The sequence below is a fragment of the Arabidopsis thaliana genome, assembly GCF_000001735.4.
Source record: "Arabidopsis thaliana chromosome 1 sequence".
NCBI lineage: Eukaryota > Viridiplantae > Streptophyta > Magnoliopsida > Brassicales > Brassicaceae > Arabidopsis > Arabidopsis thaliana.
In genome coordinates, this window is record NC_003070.9 from 28,947,680 (window position 1) to 28,963,331 (window position 15,652).

At 36.4% G+C, this 15,652-nt stretch overlaps 5 protein-coding genes across 15 annotated transcripts; 2 read left to right on the forward strand and 3 right to left on the reverse strand.

Annotated features, from left to right (window-relative positions):
- Nucleotides 1-63: 63 nt before the first annotated feature.
- Nucleotides 64-3,976, reverse strand: AT1G77030 (putative DEAD-box ATP-dependent RNA helicase 29). Its single transcript, NM_106354.6, has 11 exons — nucleotides 3,472-3,976; nucleotides 2,220-3,381; nucleotides 2,041-2,098; nucleotides 1,764-1,877; nucleotides 1,624-1,675; nucleotides 1,404-1,480; nucleotides 1,226-1,278; nucleotides 1,029-1,110; nucleotides 889-945; nucleotides 678-804; nucleotides 64-587 (listed from the first exon to the last, which is right to left on the reverse strand). Exons 1-11 carry the CDS (start codon nucleotides 3,845-3,847, stop codon nucleotides 208-210), a joined length of 2,538 nt encoding a protein of 845 aa, NP_177829.5. The 5' UTR covers nucleotides 3,848-3,976; the 3' UTR covers nucleotides 64-207.
- On the reverse strand, nucleotides 3,964-5,901 carry AT1G77060 (Phosphoenolpyruvate carboxylase family protein). The gene is made up of 6 exons (NM_106356.3): nucleotides 5,478-5,901; nucleotides 5,321-5,394; nucleotides 4,990-5,072; nucleotides 4,848-4,872; nucleotides 4,575-4,750; nucleotides 3,964-4,493 (listed from the first exon to the last, which is right to left on the reverse strand). Exons 1-6 carry the CDS (start codon nucleotides 5,768-5,770, stop codon nucleotides 4,125-4,127), a joined length of 1,020 nt encoding a protein of 339 aa, NP_565148.1. The 5' UTR covers nucleotides 5,771-5,901; the 3' UTR covers nucleotides 3,964-4,124.
- A 1,902-nt stretch (nucleotides 5,902-7,803) lies between these two features.
- MAF1 (K-box region and MADS-box transcription factor family protein) lies at nucleotides 7,804-12,555 on the forward strand (the record flags this gene model as incomplete). Of its 11 annotated transcripts, NM_202431.2 has the most annotated exons (8): nucleotides 8,000-8,184; nucleotides 10,655-10,712; nucleotides 10,923-10,984; nucleotides 11,066-11,165; nucleotides 11,274-11,315; nucleotides 11,651-11,692; nucleotides 11,899-11,948; nucleotides 12,065-12,417. In NM_202431.2, the coding sequence occupies 7 exons, from the start codon at nucleotides 8,000-8,002 to the stop codon at nucleotides 11,929-11,931; spliced, it is 522 nt and encodes a 173-aa protein (NP_974160.2). In that variant the 3' UTR covers nucleotides 11,932-11,948; nucleotides 12,065-12,417. The 11 variants fall into 11 exon arrangements, with proteins under 11 accessions (NP_001321576.1, NP_001321575.1, NP_177833.3 ...); NM_106358.4 differs by lacking the exon at nucleotides 11,899-11,948 and having other exon boundaries at nucleotides 7,843-8,184; nucleotides 12,065-12,432; NM_001334761.1 differs by lacking the exons at nucleotides 10,655-10,712; nucleotides 11,899-11,948 and adding an exon at nucleotides 10,777-10,822 and having other exon boundaries at nucleotides 7,958-8,184; nucleotides 11,472-11,692.
- Nucleotides 12,556-12,632: 77 nt separating this feature from the next.
- AT1G77090 (thylakoid lumenal protein (Mog1/PsbP/DUF1795-like photosystem II reaction center PsbP family protein)) lies at nucleotides 12,633-14,295 on the reverse strand. Its single transcript, NM_106359.5, has 5 exons — nucleotides 13,923-14,295; nucleotides 13,608-13,711; nucleotides 13,412-13,523; nucleotides 13,067-13,294; nucleotides 12,633-12,961 (listed from the first exon to the last, which is right to left on the reverse strand). The coding sequence occupies exons 1-5, from the start codon at nucleotides 14,194-14,196 to the stop codon at nucleotides 12,897-12,899; spliced, it is 783 nt and encodes a 260-aa protein (NP_565149.2). The 5' UTR covers nucleotides 14,197-14,295; the 3' UTR covers nucleotides 12,633-12,896.
- A 490-nt stretch (nucleotides 14,296-14,785) lies between these two features.
- AT1G77093 (Defensin-like (DEFL) family protein) lies at nucleotides 14,786-15,642 on the forward strand. The gene is made up of 2 exons (NM_001036213.2): nucleotides 14,786-14,889; nucleotides 15,295-15,642. Exons 1-2 carry the CDS (start codon nucleotides 14,829-14,831, stop codon nucleotides 15,468-15,470), a joined length of 237 nt encoding a protein of 78 aa, NP_001031290.1. The 5' UTR covers nucleotides 14,786-14,828; the 3' UTR covers nucleotides 15,471-15,642.
- The last annotated feature ends 10 nt before the right edge of the window (nucleotides 15,643-15,652 follow it).

The window sequence follows — 15,652 nt, forward strand, 5'->3', positions numbered from 1 at the left end:
CGTCAGTACAAGTGTCTAGTGTTGGGTCGCTTTCTTTTTGTCGTCAACCAACTTATTGATACATGAAAACCAAAATTGCAGAAAAAAACAAGATTATAAAGTGTTGCACAAAATTTGAGTAGAGAAGGTTCGGTGAGTGATATAACAATTTGGCAAGTAATAGTTTGCCTAAGCTCAAAGTTTTGAAGACAGTCTTCTTCTTCATGACTATCTTCCTCTCCCACGTTTACCTCCACCTCCTCTTCCTCCTCCTCTCTTACCACCTCTGCTACTAGTGCTAGCACCACCACGACGACCACCAAAATCCCTACCGCCACTTCTTCCACCTCTATCGCTGCTACTGCCAAAATCCCTTCCTCCACCACCAAAATCCCTGCTGCCACCACGGCCTCCCCTGGCCCCACCACCACGGCCTCCCCTGGCCCCACCTCTTCCACCTCTTCCGCCTCTCTTGCTCTGCAGATAAGAAACTTTGTTTGCCTTTTGCTGTCTCTCCTTACGCACCTGGTCCAGATCTTTGATCTCTGAACGAACATGTGCGTTAGGCACTGATCCTTGCCGTCTCTTCCCATCTCGGCCTCCTCTACCTGCCAAGTTTTCTCTTTAGACCTATTGACAACTCAAAGGTGGCAAAACGCTGAACTTGTGTTAAAAAAACGCTGTCCAACATTAATTACCTGACATTCGTGTGGTTTCGTCTGCATCACCGCTGTCTCGGGATACTTTCTTGTGAGACCTCTCTTGCCATCTCTTGTATATCCCTGTCTTCTTTGCAGTCGCTTTAGCTCCACTCTCTGTCTTTATCTATTTAGTCTCAAGAACCTTAGTGTTGGCTTAAAGCCTCCCAGAGAATCATCGAATGTTTTAAAGCAAAGACACTTTTACTACCTTTCCACTGGCTGTTACTCGATCTCCATTGTTCAACTTGATGTACTTCTTACCTTTCTGTTAAGAAAGACAAATCCAATATTTTTAAAAGATTAAGATTACAGTTGGGGCAATTGTTATGAAGTAACCACAACTCTTACCTTGTCCCAGTGATAATTTGATTGTTGCTGCTTTATCCCTTGCCCATCATCTGCAACTAGATCTAGAACAGCAGCGTCCAACCTACAATCCGAAATCGTCAATATCTGACAGAAATTTTTGTTATTGCAACATTTAAATGCAATCCCTTGATCCTTCTATGGAATGTCACAAATAGCCACATCAAAAATCATTTTACCTATTCGATCCAAATCCTTCGTTACCCCTCAGAGATAGCCCTGCCTCTGAATGCTACGTGCATAAGAGTAATAAAGAGTCAAACTCTGCATCATCTCAATATGATCATAAGCATTGTAGCTTTGACTGCTAATGCGTACTGACACAGAAAATGCTTTTATTCAACGAAAATAACATACATGATTTACTGGTATGGAGCTGATAAAGAATTCATCGTCCTTGAAGGTTTCTTGTGCCTTTCTTTTCTTACCGCTTACTGAAAACAATGGAGAGTTTATTTGAAGGTAAGGTAACCAAAGAAGTGGAAAACCAACCATGCACCACAAACTATTCAAAAGATCAACTATAACAGACTTTAACATAGAATTAAAATAACAAGAGCACAAGCAGCACGCATACCTTTGCTTCCCTCTACTGTGCCATCAACAAAAGAAGTTGTAGGTTCAGCTTCCTAGATATCAAAACATTTAAGTGAGTGAAACTAATGGCAAAGAAAGAAGCATGTGGCACAGTTTAATATTAGAAACTGCAAGAAATACCATCTCCAAATGATTATTGGAAGTCTTTTGATTCTGCTGATGTCTTGTATTGATGATCTCCTCATGAATAGCTCTTTTCTTCTTCATCACATCAACCCATTGGCCAGCGGGACCCTGCACAAGAACCAAAACGGTTTGGCTTAGGCTAATTATAAAGAAATATCAGAAATACACATATAAACTACCAGCCAAGTACAGATTTTTGAGAAAGATGATAAATACTATAATAGTCAAACAAACAAAGGGAAGGAAAATAAGATAGGAATAGCGAGGGTACCTTCACATGTTTGGATTTGGCAACTTCACCTTCTGCTTCAAGTATCGTTTGCTTGGGTCTAGCACATATCAGCCATTATTCTAATTAATAACGTTGGTATTAAAGTGCATATGATCATACCATCTTGAAGTCTGGTCGTATCAAGGACATAAATAGAACACGATGATTATACTACTCACCTGAAATTTTTAATTTTCTGGAAAAACGACATTGCCTCTAATTCCCCAGTTTCAATAATGCTTCTGAAGATGGGATGCAAGCCTTCTCGTGGTAAATCCTTTGCTCTCCTAATGGATTCTTTTGACGGTGAGGGTTTTGTTTTTGAATACAAGCGAAAAGCTTTGGTGGATGTTCGTTCAAGGGAATCTAATTCTGCAGATGAATCAATCATTTCTCTGGTTCTATTAAAGATAAGATCAATGGTTTTCTGTGGGAAACGACCATAGACGGTGACTCCACTATCAATTGCTTGACTAGTTTTGGTCATTACTTCTTCCATGTTCTTCAAGACCTCATCCTCAGTGGGCGCTGGCCTGACCGGTTTTGAGAGGAACAGATGAAGATCCAACATATATGGCATATCCTCAGGTGTAACAAAGGAATATGCACAGCCTGTACGACCAGCCCTGGCAGCTCTTCCCACACGATGAACAAAAATCTTCGGTCTCGGAGGGAAATCCCAGTTTATAACATTATCAAGCAATGGTATGTCAATACCCCTAGCAGCAATATCTGTCACAATCAACAACATAGTCTTCCTCGCTCTGAACCTTGATACATGAATCTTACGTGCATCTTGATCCATATCACCATAACATACAGATGGCTCAATATTCTCCAACTTAAACAATGAGTTGACAAATTCCACATGATGCTTTGTCGAAACAAATATCAAGGTCTGTTGATCTGAACTTATATGCTCCCTAACCAAGTACAGCAATGCAGAATACTTCTCTTCCGGTCGTACAGTCAAAAACGAAAGCTTCAAATCGGGACTTATCTTATTCTCAACATCTAAACGAACAAGCTGAGGCTCACGCAAACCAGCCTTTGCAAATTCAGCAAGGGCACTTGGTAAAGTGGCACTAAATAGCAAAGTCTGCCTATTCTCACTTAACTGAGTTAGAATCTGATGTAACTGTTCAGCAAACCCCATACCAAACAGACTATCTGCCTCATCAAAAACTACATACTCAACCGTCCTTAGCGTCATATCATCAACCTCAGATAAAAGATGCATAAGTCTCCCAGGAGTAGCAATAATCACATCAGGTCCCTTTGTTAACTCTTCAAACTGGTCTTCCATACTATCTCCACCAACCAGTAAGGATACACGAAGATCTGATATAACAAACACAACAAATTTCCTTAATCACTATCCCTTTTCAACAACAAAAGGGAAAGTTTGTAAATTGAATTCATTAAACCAACCTGTAAATTTGCCAAGTTCCTTGGTGAACTTCAGAGTCTGCTCAGCTAAGTCACGAGTAGGAGACAAGATGAGTGCTCTAACACCTCCTTGAGGAACGTGTTGTTTGAGCTTCTCAAGCATAGGGATGAGAAAAGCTGCGGTTTTTCCAGAACCGGTTCGAGCCATAGCGACAACATCGACGCCAGAGAGAATAAGCGGCATCGTCTTCCTCTGAATTGGTGTAGGAACTTTGTAACCCTTTTTCTTGATTGCATTGAAGACATTAGGTCCGAGATTTAGTGACTCGAATCCTCCAGATTTGCCTTTCTTCTTCTGTTTCTCTTTACGGTGAAGCTCAGTCACTGAGCTCACGAGGAAGCCCTTTCCTTCAACCATGGTATGCAGACTTTACGACTGCAGAGGAATCCCAAAATTAGGGTTTAAAAGCGAAGAAGATGACTTCGACGCGAGTTTTGTTAGTCTGGGTTTTAGGGTTTAAAGAAAAGAGACGACTCACAAAATACCTTTCGCGGGCTTTACTTGGGCCTATACTTAACACCATTAAGGCCCATTAATATACTTAAATACGTTTTTCTAACAACGGCAATAGTTACATTATTGATGAGACCATTGCTTGAGAGAGTTCCAAAAAAAAAAAAAAATGTCCCTATCTTCATGATTTGGTTGTCCCAAGAGCGTTTCTGAGGTTTGAATAGCGAGCTTCAAGCTCAAACCACGAATCTAAATCCACCAAACTATTGAATTCCTCAAAAGTAGCCATCTTTTGCAAGTGATCTCGAGTGCTACCGTTTTCTTTAAGAGTCTTGAGAACATCGACCAGAGCTCGAGTCGATGCATAGAGTGCGGTAAGGGGGTGAACTATCAAGTGGAATCCCATTTCTTTAAGCTCATCAGGCGTGTGTAATGGTGTGACTCCTCCTTCAATCATGTTGCAAACTCTATAACCTTTTGTGCGTTTTCCAATTTCCTTGAGCTCATCGTCGTCTCTTGGTGCCTCTACAAAGGAAGCATCAGCTCCTGCCTGCAAATTTACAACAACTCTGCTTAGAGTTTAACATCAATTGTGTTTTTCTTTTTTGTTTACTGGTAACAAGTTTGTTACCTCCATGTATAGATTAACACGTGCAATGGCGTCTTCAAGCCCTGATTTTGCAGAAGTAGCACGCACGTCTGTTCTTGCGACAAGGAAGAAGTCAGAGTCTCCAATAGCATCTCGAGCTGATGCTATTTTTGCGGCATGTTCTTCTGCTGGTATCACCTGTTTACCACGCATATGACCTACACAAAAACACACACATTGAGATTATGATCTGTCAAGTGTGTCCATTGAGTGACATTAGAACAGTGACTTAGAAAATGAAGATTTCACACATACCACACTTCTTTGGCCATGCTTGGTCCTAACAAGAATGAAGCAATCAAATGTTAAATGAACAATATCCAAAGACTCTTGATCAATTCTAAGACAGAGGAACTCGTCAAAGAAGCAGAGGTGACAAAAAAAGAAGGCAATTTACCTCAAGGAAGCAACCAGCAGCACCAGCTGCAATCAAATCCTTTACGGTTCTTTGAATGTTTAGCGCATTTCCTCCACCGGTATCTTGAAAAGATCAAAAGAAACCTATGAAGAGAACTATAACCAAGCAAATCCACTATTTTCAAAAAGCTATGAAGAGAACTATAAGCAAGCAAGCGACTCTAACCAAGAAAGATTGATACTTTCAATCTTTGGTAAAGAATCAACGACTCAATGTTTTTAAATGTTTTTTTTCCTTTTTTGGTTTTAGTTAAGCTTCTTGCATTCTTTAATGATGTCTTTATTATACTATCAAAATTTTGCAACTTTACCAGCATCTGCAATGATGGGTATATTAGGAGCTGACGCACACACCGACCTTGCCGTCGCAGCCATCTCCGGTGGTCTAAAACGACGAAAGAACACAAATAAAACGAAAGCATACAAACAAAAAATTACTAAAGAAAGAAAAAAAAAAAGGTGGCGCACGTTAGCAAACCGAAATCGGGTTTTCCCAGGAGAGAAGCGGATAAGGCGTAACCGGATATAAAACCAGCGGAGAATCCGGTTTGCTGCACAATAGCCGCGGATAAGGCATCGTAGCATCCAGGCATAAGCACAATGCCTTGTTCTTCAATCAGGCGATGAAAACGTGTTTGGATTCTCGCTGTCGGATTCACCAATCTCGCCGCGCGTGGGTTCCGTCGGAATGTTGGTGAAGCTGTAAGGTTTAAGCTGCTACAACAGAGTGAAGTTGTTTTGACAGCCATTAACATCGACATTCTTCGAAGCCTCGAACAAGTTTTTTCTTCTCTCTAATCGAGTTAGACTCTGACCCACACGCTTGGGATTTTAATAGAGAGCACGTGGTTATTATATCTCGGTCTTATCTTATGGTAACAGTATCTCAAAGACTCAAACCACAAGGTATTGTGAAAATGTTAGAGGCAATCTAACAATAAATGTATAATTTGGTTAGCTTAAGCTCATCATAGAAATGGGCCTTTATGTCACCAAACCTATTTCACAACATAACACAAGAGCCCACAAAACAACGACTCCTTTCTCCACCAGAACAAGCACGACAAAGGCAAGAGAGTTGCAAAAGACCTATAAGATGATAACAATCGAAAAGATGTAAATTTTGAGAAAAATCAAAATAAACAAGAAAGATTTCATTGTTTTTCACTTTTTCTCCATTTCTACTTTGATTTTACATACTCTATGGGCCAACCAATTTCCAACCTAATGCTTGATAAAAAATGATTCGGTTTTACTATCTCAACAAATTGGGCCTACAACATCCAATTTCATGTAGTGACTTGTTTTTGCCTTTTTCACATCTCAACAAATTGGGTCGTTTGTATTTAAGAAATTGTTACAGCTTTTTAGACTGAATTTTACTTTATGGCTTTATGCTCTCTTTTTCCGTTTTGATTAAGGGTGAATATGTAAACTGTTGATACCATCTGATTTTTTTTATTTTTTATTTTTCTTGTGTGCAACTATACCATCTGAATTCAATTGACATTTTAGCCAAATAAAAAAGATTGGTCCACTTGGATGGCTGTAAAAAAGTTTAGTGGAAGTATTTATAGGGCTTGTTGGCAATCTTCACCAACGGCTATAATGTTGATCTTTTTAAAATTAAACTTACCGTTCGACTGTCTTCTCAACGATTTGACAATTAGCCGTTAGATTAGTATTACTGATTTATTATTAACAAACCCATTTCTTTTCTTATTTTTGAATAAGCTAAATCAGGCCAATAAAAGGGACAAGTAGAGATGGGCTATTTCTTTTTTTCTCTTTTTTTTTTTCTTATGTAGTAGAGAAAAGCCTTTATTCTTAGAGCTATCATTTACCACCCATTAACCAGAAGCTGAGAAATGAAGCAAGCCGAAACGAATTTGTAGTTTTGGACGGTGAAATTATATCGGGCCTTTAATGGGCATGTGAATAGAGTTGAGAGTCTTTTTGCCCCAAATAATCGTTTAAGGGAGTATTGGCTCGTTGGTTTAATATTGGGCCGAAACGAGATTGGGAAGAAGAACAATGTCGGTTTAATCCGGTTAGGGTCGTGGGCTGATTCTGGTTCACCTTTATAGCGTAAGCGAACAAACATTGAAAATGGGGAAGCCAAATTAGTTACCATCCCTAACTCAGTTTTGAGACGTAGTATGAATGAGCCACGGCAGAACCTACGACCTAACTCGATAAAGTAATGGTTACTCTTGGAGACGGAAGAAAGCACAAAGATTTTGATAAGGCTTTCTAGTTGGTGAAATGGTCAAAATCGCTCGGAGAGCCATCATAGGAGCGGGGAGGTGCTATCTGAATATCCCAATGCATCAAGACAAGATGGATTCAGAAAACAAAGAAATTAAACAAACATTTTAAAATATGCTCTTAGTTTTAGATAATATAATGTTTTCAATACCAATTATCTTACACTGATAGTGGTCAAGTTACTAATCACTTTTAATAAATTGGTGATAGTCAAACGTATTGAAAATTATCGATTTAAAAATATTTGAATTCAAAACCATTTTAGTGAAAGTTTGCATTGTAGTTTTGATTATCCGATCAATCTTTAATATAATTACGTCAATAATAACTGAAATCCTTGAATTAACCGTTACCCGATTCATAAGCACTACTTTCCGATCAAAACCAATGAGATAAAATAACTTTTAAACCCTCCAAATAAAAAGAGAAAACCTTAAAAACCAATTTCTGTTCGGTGGGGATGATGATCGGACTCGGACCGGTCTAACCGACTGGATTAAAAAGTCTTTAACAACGACAAGCTTAAAAATTTGCCTCTTAGTGGCTTCAAAACGCAATCGTTTCGCTTAATACTATTATTTTCTCTATCTCGTTTAACCAAAAAAAAAAACGAGTTGGAGGAAAAAAAAAACCAAGAAAAAAGAATAAAAAGCAAAAAGCATTGAGCGTCTCCGGAGATTAGGATTAAATTAGGGCATAACCCTTATCGGAGATTTGAAGCCATGGGAAGAAGAAAAATCGAGATCAAGCGAATCGAGAACAAAAGCAGTCGACAAGTCACTTTCTCCAAACGACGCAATGGTCTCATCGACAAAGCTCGACAACTTTCGATTCTCTGTGAATCCTCCGTCGCTGTTGTCGTCGTATCTGCCTCCGGAAAACTCTATGACTCTTCCTCCGGTGACGAGTAAGAAGATACTTTCCTTTTCTGGGTCTCACTCGATTTTTGTGCTTTTTTACTTTGTTTAATTACTTTCTCCATATAGAAGCTTCAAATCTAGGGCTTTTTGATTCCATCAAATCAACTGAGATTTTCTCCTTGTTTTCTGTATGAAGATAGCAGATGCGTAAGCTTTAACCTAATTTAAGACTAAACATTTTGATCGCCAAGATATGTTCTTGATGTTCGTTTCGTGTTTTTTTTTTCGTGTTTTTTTTTTTTTCATTTTAAAATCATTTTTATCTCTTTTTTTACCTTCATTTGTGACGAAATTTAATATTGCATGTTATTCAAGAAACTTTTCTACACGTGGTGATTCGTTCTTGATGTTGTTTAAGTAATCTTTGTATTGCTAGTTCCATCTGTTGTTCACTTTGAAGCTTCGTTTTTTCATATAAGAAACAATATGTTTAGATTGTTCAAATTTTGAGATTTGGTAATTATATTCAATATTGCAATGCACTTCAAGTAGTTTTGTTGAGAGATTATTTGGGGTTAGTGGTAACATTAATCGAATATCTTTGGTTCAAATTGGTTAACACATTGTACTTTATGTTGATCCAAAATGTATTGTAGATCTTTTCTTTTGTAATTCTCTTTAAGGAATAAGGTTTATCTAGTTGATTTTGATGGTTTATTGTAGTGCTGGGATAAGTTTCCACATTGATACTCGCCACACATTCTTCATTACTTAACTAATTGGATATCGATTTTAACCCTTTTAATCGTAATTTGTTGTGTGTTTATGACACCATACAAGATACATTATGTCTTACTGAGTGACTCTTTGTTGCTCTCTAAGATGTTGTAGTTTGGATTTCTTTGCTAAAGAAACTCAAACTATAACTGATTTTACTGCTACCATATATATGTCAGTGGCCTAGTAGGTTCATTAAGTAGAAATCGGTCGCCAATTTTACTAATTGGGAGAAACCACTAGACTACAACCAAATGTTCAATGACTTTAATAGTCTTCTGTTATTTGTCGTGGATATTTTTAACCCCATGAACTTTTGTATCTAGAAAAATCTCATCCACTTCTCTTTTAGAATACTTTGAATGCGACTAAAAGTGAGTTTTTTTTTTCTAATAGACCTAAGATAAAATCATCAATGGATAAGTAGGAAATGGAAAGGTAACTCTTGTCAGTATGTGTATATATACAGCTCCTTCTCATTTCCTTGATGTTGACTCCATAAATGCTTGATCATGAAAGCAAATTTGTTAAATTTGTAACCAACAAAATGCACAGACTATAGACGAAGTATTAGGAACCGTATCTATCTGTCTCCATTTTACAATAGTCAAGCTCTAGTTGTAGCTAGTTTCTTTATTTAGTTCTTATACCTTAACAAAGTGGCACTATGCAAAGTGTTTTTAGTTGAGATTAGTCGTCTTATGCGTCTTACTAATTGTTCATTTTTTCTTCTTTTTGTGATTGATGTAAAATTACTAAGTCACAACTTGAGATGTTACTAAAAAGATAAGAACGTGTAATAACTGAAGTGAATTTGAAGCCAGTCTCTATTCATATCATAGCATTAATAGATCATGGACAACACATATATAGGATTAGAGCTGTCATGACCTTCCCGGAAATGCTAAATCAGTTTCTTGGTTTATCCTTTTTGGAGTATCATGATATCATTTAGCCAAAGGTTTTTGGTTTCAGTATTCCGATTCGTTTGACGTTATGTGTGAAAGCGTCAATAACTAAAACTTGGATTGACTAGTCAAAATATAAACTGATTGCATTGAATTCTTGAAAATTTTCCCTTAAAATGAACATGAATTTCATCAAGATTTTGTCTTTTGGAAGGATGTGATTTATAATCTATACAATCATACATTTTGCATGATATTAGTTTTTTGAAGAACCAAAAATAGAGCTTCTTTATAAAACTGATTTAGCCTTGATAAGAAAAAGAAGGTAGATAATCGAACTCATGGGGATGAGTTAAAAATGTGTGCACTTAGTTTCTAAAACCTTTTGAAGTCGAAACAATGACAATATTGGCTGCGAAGTTGATATATAACAGGATCTTAAAGTTGAAATTGTAAATTCAGATTTTAATTTTAGAGCACCAGATGATCAGAGTTTCAGATTTACATTTGAAGTATAAAACATTTTGAACACATATATCTAAAGCAGTAACTTCAAAAATAGGGTAACTAATAGTAACTTACATTGTTTTTTTTAATGCTTTTATACTTACTATCATTTTTATATATAGATGCCTGGTTAAGTAAAGATGATTATCAAAAACTGTTGGTTAGTAACAGAAATTGTTGCAAATGTAACATATTATATAAGCTTTCTTTCACTTTGGTGCATTCTCTCTAAATAATGGCCTCTATTGATGCAGTATCTGATTCTTAGTTTTGAAATGGTTTTTGCATAAATTATTGTTCTAATGCATTTTTGTTTTATCTCCAGCATTTCCAAGATCATTGATCGTTATGAAATACAACATGCTGATGAACTTAGAGCCTTAGTAAGTAATTAGCTAAGAACGTCATTCTAATATTCTTCTGGATGCGGTTTTTGGTGTTATGAAGGATAGAAGCGCTGTTCAAGCCGGAGAAACCTCAATGTTTTGAACTCGTAACACCGAACTTAATTCTCTAGAGTTACAGTTATTGTGTCTACTGGAAAATACAAGAACTTCACAATCTTTCTGACCATTCCTTTTCTTCATGTGCAGGATCTTGAAGAAAAAATTCAGAATTATCTTCCACACAAGGAGTTACTAGAAACAGTCCAAAGGTTAGCAGTACGACACATTTTTCTCCCCTCTTCTTCTGATAAAAAAAATGTTTTTTTTCTTTTGTCTACTTGTGAATACAGCAAGCTTGAAGAACCAAATGTCGATAATGTAAGTGTAGATTCTCTAATTTCTCTGGAGGAACAACTTGAGACTGCTCTGTCCGTAAGTAGAGCTAGGAAGGTATATGTGCTGCTACTAAGTGATTCAACCAATTACTCCACAAAACCTTCTTTTTAGTTAGTTATCCTAGAACAATCTTTTGACATAAATCTTAATGTCTTGTTATAGGCAGAACTGATGATGGAGTATATCGAGTCCCTTAAAGAAAAGGTTAGTGCTTTGGTTTTTATTTTCGATAAAGGCCATATTCTAGGCTATGATGATTCTTGAATTCTATTAACCTGCTGAGTCTACAGATTACTATATATATATATATATATCTTTTGGTCTTGTCTTAGTTCCTGATTTAGTATTGGCTTCATTCAGGTGAAACCCTAATGAGAATTAAAAAAACAAGCAGTTTTAAACTCTTGATCAAATCCAACCTTTCCCTCATAAAGTGTCGAATTTGGATGAGGATGATTTATGTTTCGAGAAGGAAACATGTTTGGAAATAGCTATAGAAGTTGTTAGAAACTAATGACCTTATGATCTTTTCCAAACAGGAGAAATTGCTGAGAGAAGAGAACCAGGTTCTGGCTAGCCAGGTAACAATGACCACAATATCTTCTGCTCTTGAAGCTAATTAATCACTTTATACGTCCCCGTTATAGAGAGATACACATATACACGTACATGAAAACTAAAAGTTGAAGGACTTTGATGGATACTAGACAATTATAGTGAAACCCTAAATATGTGATAAGTGATAACAAAATGCTTTTAAAATCTATCTTTCTTGTTAATTTAGTAGCTGTCAGAGAAGAAAGGTATGTCTCACCGATGAAAGATACTCAAAACCCGGTATTTTTAATTTGTGAAATTTGCAAATAAAAAAAATGCTTTCTACAAGATAGATTAATTTCTTGCAATGTTTAGTAGCTGTAGAAAAAAAAGAAATGTAAGAAAGTTTCTTACAGATGGGAAAGAATACGTTGCTGGCAACAGATGATGAGAGAGGAATGTTTCCGGGAAGTAGCTCCGGCAACAAAATACCGGAGACTCTCCCGCTGCTCAATTAGCCACCATCATCAACGGCTGAGTTTTCACCTTAAACTCAAAGCCTGATTCATAATTAAGAGAATAAATTTGTATATTATAAAAAGCTGTGTAATCTCAAACCTTTTATCTTCCTCTAGTGTGGAATTTAAGGTCAAAAAGAAAACGAGAAAGTATGGATCAGTGTTGTACCTCCTTCGGAGACAAGATCAGAGTTTGTGTGTTTGTGTCTGAATGTACGGATTGGATTTTTAAAGTTGTGCTTTCTTTCTTCAGCGTGAAGAACCCTAGACCTTCTTATTTCTTTTTTTTTTTACTTTTTTTTTTTATAACTTTAATTATTTGATTATTTGTCTTACATTACGTGGCAAAGTTATTTAGTTGCATCTCTTTTAATTTGATCAAAACCATATCAGATATTTTGCTCTTTTTTCCAAGTTTAGTGATTCTGTTTTTGAGAGCTCCAAACTATATAAGATATTTTTCACCTTTTCCAAGTTTTATTATTTGTGTTTTTGAAGAACTCAAAAAAGCCAGCTTTTGAACTCTGTTTCATGTTTTGGTTCTTTCTGATGAATCCAGATCCATACAACCGTATGCCAAACTCACTGCTCGTATGTTGTTTAGTATAATATTACAGGATTCTCAACTTTTTACAAATACACATTTATGTACCGCTCTTTGTGTTCTTAGTCTTGAGAAACACTTGAGTAACTTGTTGAAGATCTGATATATCCAAAAAAGTTCTAAAGTCTAAACAATGCGGAATGAACTAGCTATCCTCTTCAGATCCTTGTAGTGTCTCTTCCATTGAAGACCTATAGAATCAAACATAAGCAGAGCAATTAACTATGTGTACAAACCAAACAAAAGGTGTTTGCTCTGTCTTTAAATCTCTGACTAGAAGAGAGGTTTTGCCTTACCGTTTCCGGTGACACTGAACAAGTAAAGGCGGTTTCCGGCAGCTGTTGCAGTTATCAGTACATGAGGCGGCTCTAGCTCGAATTGGTAATAGAGTCTACCATCGTGTTCTGCAACATTGGAACTTAACACCTTCCCTTCTACGTTTTCTCCAATAACTTCTGGTCCAAACGCGTTAATCACCTTCGCTGGTTGTCCAATATTTTCAATCTTAACATCGTCCCCGAGGTCTGTATAAGTGGAACACACAAATCAATCAATCTACGAGTACAAATAGACAAGATTGCATTGCCTATATAACTCAAAAGAGTAAAGTTGATGAATCTTTAATAGCAGAGACAACTTACTATCTGCAAATCTAAGAACAGGAGCTACAATAACAGACAAACGGCCTTCTTTAGGACTAGCAAATCTCAAGTCAATCTCGGTGCCACCAAGATCAGCGATCGATACAGGTACCTAAATTTGATACAACAATGAAAAGAATCTCAAAGTATGACTAAAAACCATAGAAACGAAGAAACAAGAGCCAAGGGACAAAACCTCATTCCAATCTTGAGGAACCGAAAAGGCGTAAGGGATAATAGGACTCCAACCAACACCATGCCCTCCTGACTTCTCGTCTGGTCTACGGTATGTTCTCCAACCTGTCTGAGCATTACAATTACATTACACCAACAAATTCCCAACTACTATACTGTCATAATACAACTCCAAGAATCAATGTCCAAAGCCTAAAGATTTATGAATCTATGATCCAATAGTAACATTCTCAAGAAGAAGAAAGAGTGTACGAATAAAGCTACAGAGTAAGAGCAAGACAAGAAGAAGAGGAATCAAGAACAGAGTGAAACGAACCTTCTTCATCAGGTTCGGACAGACCAGGAACTCTCCCAGCGAGAAGACCTTGTTTAACGACAGCCAATCCTTCCCTTGGAAATGCTAAAGCCGTCGTCGAGGAGACCAACCCTGACGCCATTACCGATCTTCTACTCAAAACCCTAGCACACCACTCGTCTTCGCATCCTCCCGGACTCGTTTTCGGAATCTCACTATTACTTCTTTGATGAGCAGAGATTTTCTTGTGACCGGAAAAGTTGACGCAGTACCGGAGCAGAGCTGTTTCCATCATTCTCCGGCGAAGTTCGAGAATTGTGATGTGTTTGTTTGTTGATCAACAGATTCGTGGCTCTCACCTCTTTTGTGATGGATACTAACCATTTTGCTAGCCTCACACGTGTCAATGTCACTTACTGTAAATAAATCACATAATAAGTTCGATAGAGTTGATTGACAAAAAAAAAAAAAAAAAAAAAAAGTTCGATAGAGTTTTCAGTTTTGATTATATTATTGGTTAATGCTGATTAATTCAAAAGTAGAGTTTTGGTTAATATAAATCTAAAATAATCTTAAAAAATGCATATTGAATTTTTTTCTGTCATTATAAGAATGCATATTGAATTACAAGGAAATAAATAAAATAAACTAGAATATTGAATGTACAGAATTAATAAACCATAGTATGTATTTTGCAAAATAAGTAGGATATCAAGTCAATATTTGTTTTTGGTTTAACCATATATATTGGATTATGAGAAAAGTAATAGTAAATGAATATCTTAGAATATTGACTGTACAAAATTGATAAAGCGTATACTGTATGTATTTCCTTCATATATATATTTGTGTGTATGATTCATCCTCAAACATTCACTCCGAGAAAAGAACTGAAACTAAATCAAAATTAAGATCCATCGAAGTGAAATGGCTTCTACCAAATATTTGGTCCTTCTCTTCATCTGCCTCAGCGTTCTTCTAACCCCAGGTCTAAATTCTCTAAACTCATCTTTCTGTTTTTTATTTTCGCTAATACAATTCATAGTTCAGTCGTTTATTATCATGATTTCCTTTACGTGTTTTTATCTTTAATAAACAATTCCAGGTCCAAACTTAAATTAATTTCTGAAATCTATGAGTGATTTAAGTTTATATATATATCACTCAAGAGATCTAATTATTCCAAAATAGTATATAAAGAGTTTTACAATATAATTGTTTGGGTGACGTCTTAAGTTGATAATGGTATAGTTACATGTATATACATGCTATCGATATTTTATTTGTTCTCTCAATTAAGTATTCTCTTTTTTATTTGACATTTTTTTTTTTTTTTTTTGACAATCTCAATTAAGCCTTCTATAAAATCTCCTCTATATATTTGTTTGAACAGGATTAGGAACAGACCCTGTGCCTACCCCGCCTGGACTACATATTCCTTGTGGCAAAGGTTTCACTAGCAAAGAATGCAATAAATATTGTACGGGTGTAGGTTACCGGAGAGGTTATTGTGCACCCGACGAAGAATACCCACAAATAAGCTCGTGTTACTGCAAGTGGCGGATCTAAAGAAAAAAATTGTTTGGGGCACTAATCCATATGTAGATAATAATTCTCTTTTTTTGCAGTAATAAAAAATATCGAAAAATAATAATATGTAAAACAATTGCAATTAGAGGGCATCGAACTATACTTACTAGACACAATATTGAGCGCTACTTCTATATGAGCTAAGATATTTATACTGATCC